The sequence below is a fragment of the Mya arenaria genome, chromosome 11 (genome assembly GCF_026914265.1).
Source record: "Mya arenaria isolate MELC-2E11 chromosome 11, ASM2691426v1".
Classification (NCBI taxonomy): domain Eukaryota; kingdom Metazoa; phylum Mollusca; class Bivalvia; order Myida; family Myidae; genus Mya; species Mya arenaria.
Genome location: NC_069132.1, coordinates 35,649,438 through 35,652,750, shown reverse-complemented (window position 1 = coordinate 35,652,750; position 3,313 = coordinate 35,649,438). Strand labels below are relative to the sequence as shown.

The 3,313-nt window shown below is 35.9% G+C and overlaps 1 protein-coding gene across 1 annotated transcript; it reads left to right on the top strand.

Moving 5' to 3' along the window:
- The first annotated feature begins 915 nt into the window (after positions 1-915).
- LOC128207791 (tenascin-R-like) lies at positions 916-2,993 on the top strand. Its single transcript, XM_052910927.1, has one exon. It carries the CDS (start codon positions 1,129-1,131, stop codon positions 1,882-1,884), a length of 756 nt encoding a protein of 251 aa, XP_052766887.1. The 5' UTR covers positions 916-1,128; the 3' UTR covers positions 1,885-2,993.
- Positions 2,994-3,313: the final 320 nt, after the last annotated feature.

Genomic DNA, 3,313 nt, shown 5'->3' with positions numbered 1-3,313 from the left:
CTATTTAAGCGAAAATTGCCATAGCAAAAGTAGAGATATTCCTATTTTCTTTCTACTGAAATGCTCCGGATATTGTACTGCTTCGGGTCCAATTAAAAACTTAAATTGTGATAAAATTTCGAACTTTGGTTCCCGTTTACAGGCATCATCACATATGTTTTTCTGATGCATTTCTGGGTCCAAAAATATGACCGAGTCCTTTTTAGACATTTGTCGTTTGTGACGAGACTTGCTAAATGTACTTACCACGTGTATAAACATATAACGTAGTGACAGTTATGATTTAATGAACGTGTACGATGAAATTTGAACGATAAATTACGGTAGCTTCTTCGATTGAATGCATATTCAAAGCTTTGGCCCAGGATCGGACGTTAAATTGGCCCGCAGTTTAGTCTTATAATGCAATTACGGACATACGCACTCATCCCCAGAATCCCCAACAATAGGCTCTTAACATAGCGTTTTCATTTAAGGGCATTTTAGGAAGGGAGACGACTGTGCGTCACCTATCATTTTATGATGATATGTGAACATAAAATGAATGAAAAAGTTGTGACTACCATTACAAGAAAAGATTCTCATTGGACTGAAAATTCGTTTGCGACATCTCTTGTTCACATATGTCGTTTTCCTCGTGAGTTTGTAAATGTTATTACCGTTTACCTTTCTCGAACCTCATTCCAATGTTATGAAGATCAGAAATTTACGGTTTAACCTTGCACAAGTGTTCACACGTGCACACAACATGTGCAAGTCTACATGTAGATGTAACGTTTTGCAATCACTCTAATTACTTCCTGAGCGTATGTGTGTCAACGGCACTTGTGTATTTTTAAATTATTATCACGAAAACACCAAAGCACTTCAATGATTTTCCTTTTTGCACTTGTACAACTTGTTTACGCTTGTGTTATTACACGAGCCATTGTAGAACAACCGTCATATTATGTATAGAGCTCGCAAGCTTCAACTGGAAAAAATGATCATATTCTTTGATCGTTGATATTGTTTTGTTTTTTTCTGAATTCATCTATATTTTACTATTGAAAACGGAAATGGACACATTGTTTTAAAAACTGTTTAACTAGCAAGTTCTTAAAAGTTTGTACACTTTGCCTATAGGACATGATGGGGACAATAACATTTGTAAAAGCAACATGTCTGTTATTTTGGGTCACATACGTCGGCGCTGTTATCAATTATAACCCGGTGCTTAATGTGCAAGACTCGTGTGGGTTAACTGATGTTAAACCGAAAGACTGCACAGAGCTGCAAGACGCCAAGAGTCAGTCGGGTATCTACACAATATATCCCGACCGCTCAATGCCAAAAGGGTTTAAAGTTAGCTGCGATATGGACGTTGACGGTGGCGGGTGGATGGTGATCCAGCGCCGTGTCTCGGACACTGACTTCTACAAGACATGGAACGAATATCAAACGGGGTTTGGTGACCTAGCAAACAACTTCTGGCTTGGAAACCAAAGGATTTCTATGATCACTTCACAAGGCTGGTACGAACTTAGAATTGACCTGATGGCTACAAATGGAGACATGCGCTACGCCCATTACGAAGTATTTTCGGTGGGTGATGCACAGAGCGAGTACACTTTGTTTGTCGACGGCTACACTGGAAATGCTAATGATGGTATGGCTCACCATAACGGAATGAAATTTTCTACAAATGATCGAGATAACGATAATAGTAGCGGAAACTGTGCTCAATCGTACAAAGGTGGCTGGTGGTACAACAATTGCCATGATTCTAATCTGAACGGGGACTTTGGAAATACCGAGCATGGTCAAGGCATTAACTGGGAACATTGGCTCGGGAATAAAGTTTCGCTTTTGAAAGCCGATATGAAAATTAGGCGTCAAATTTAATATTCACGCAGTTTAAACGCCACAAGATTACAACATTTTCCCACTACATTACACGCAGAAGACATATACATTCTGATTAAATTACCACAATAATGCGAGGAATCAGTGAGAAGTGTTTTGTTTTTTCTATCATGAGCATACATGTTAAACAATTAATCCTACTCCAGTGTCACAGTTAATATAACATTTAGAAATATACCTGCAAAACGCTTTCGAGTAGTTGGATATAGCTTTTATCTCTTTCTTGTTTTTATTGTTTTTTGTTTTTGTGTTCTATGTCTTTGGCGTTTACCCTGTGCCATTAAACGGGGTTTATTTTTAAACCTATGGCGACTGAGCTTGTTTCTGTAGTTTTTCATAAATATATTGTAACCTTTCAACTGTCTATTTTATATTTTTATCTTAACGAACAACTGACATTATGAACGGTTCTATGTATTGTATCTGAATGATTTACATCGATTTGAACATTATAATATCTAATCTGTCTACAAGAATGTAATCACCATATAACCTTTTGCCATAACGTTAGTCTGAACGCTAATCCTATTTCGATACGGAACATTGTCAAGGCATAAACTTGGAATATTGACTATGGATTTTTATCTCTCTTGTAAGGGCTGATGTGAAAATAAAGTGTACAATTTAATATTGACGCATCTTAAACGCACACCGTTGCAAAGCTATTTCCCAAAGCAATGCACACAGAAGGCAAGGTATTAATTAAACAAGTGTTTTCGTTTCGTTGTAAGTCAAGACCTTAAAGGAATTCGTTCAAAAAAATTTTTTTTTTTAAATTTTGTTAAAACAATCGCTTTGCAACAAAATAGAGCCTTTTATGCAGCATTTCAAGAAACACGTAATGTCAACAATAAACTTGATTTTGTTTTATCATTGTTACAAGCATATTTTTTCAAATATCACACGAAATAATTGTTTTTCCATGCCTGAATTGATAAATCGTGAACGATTCCCTTTTTAAAGACAACTCTCTGGATTACAATGGCCAATCAGTAAGGGAACTACAAACGCTTGCTTTAGATCATATGTTGTGTTTTGTTCATTTTACTTTGTTTTAACTGTAAGAATAAAATAAGCATATAATCTTAGTCTATTCTCGTTTATTCAATGGTAAAAAAACCTAACAAGGAAACTACTTACTTTTTATTTACATTTATGACTGGTAAATACATGTCAGCGAAAAATTTACAAATGTGTCAATTAAGAGTTATTCAACCTAGCTAATTTATACCCATGTATGTAAACTACATTGTAAAGACAGTTTTTAATCTTTAATACACATGTAAATTGCTCATTGGGAAGATAACACCAGTATTGGTGCAAGTTTCGAGAAGCAGAAAGAAGATGTCCTTAGTGGGGTTTGAACTCAAAGTGGGGGCTATTTTACAAGTCACCTCGACTTATTAAT

Excerpts from the sequence above, each read along its gene's own strand:
- LOC128207791 (XM_052910927.1), top strand. The coding sequence starts at position 1,129 with ATGATGGGGACAATAACATTTGTAAAAGCAACATGTCTGTTATTTTGG.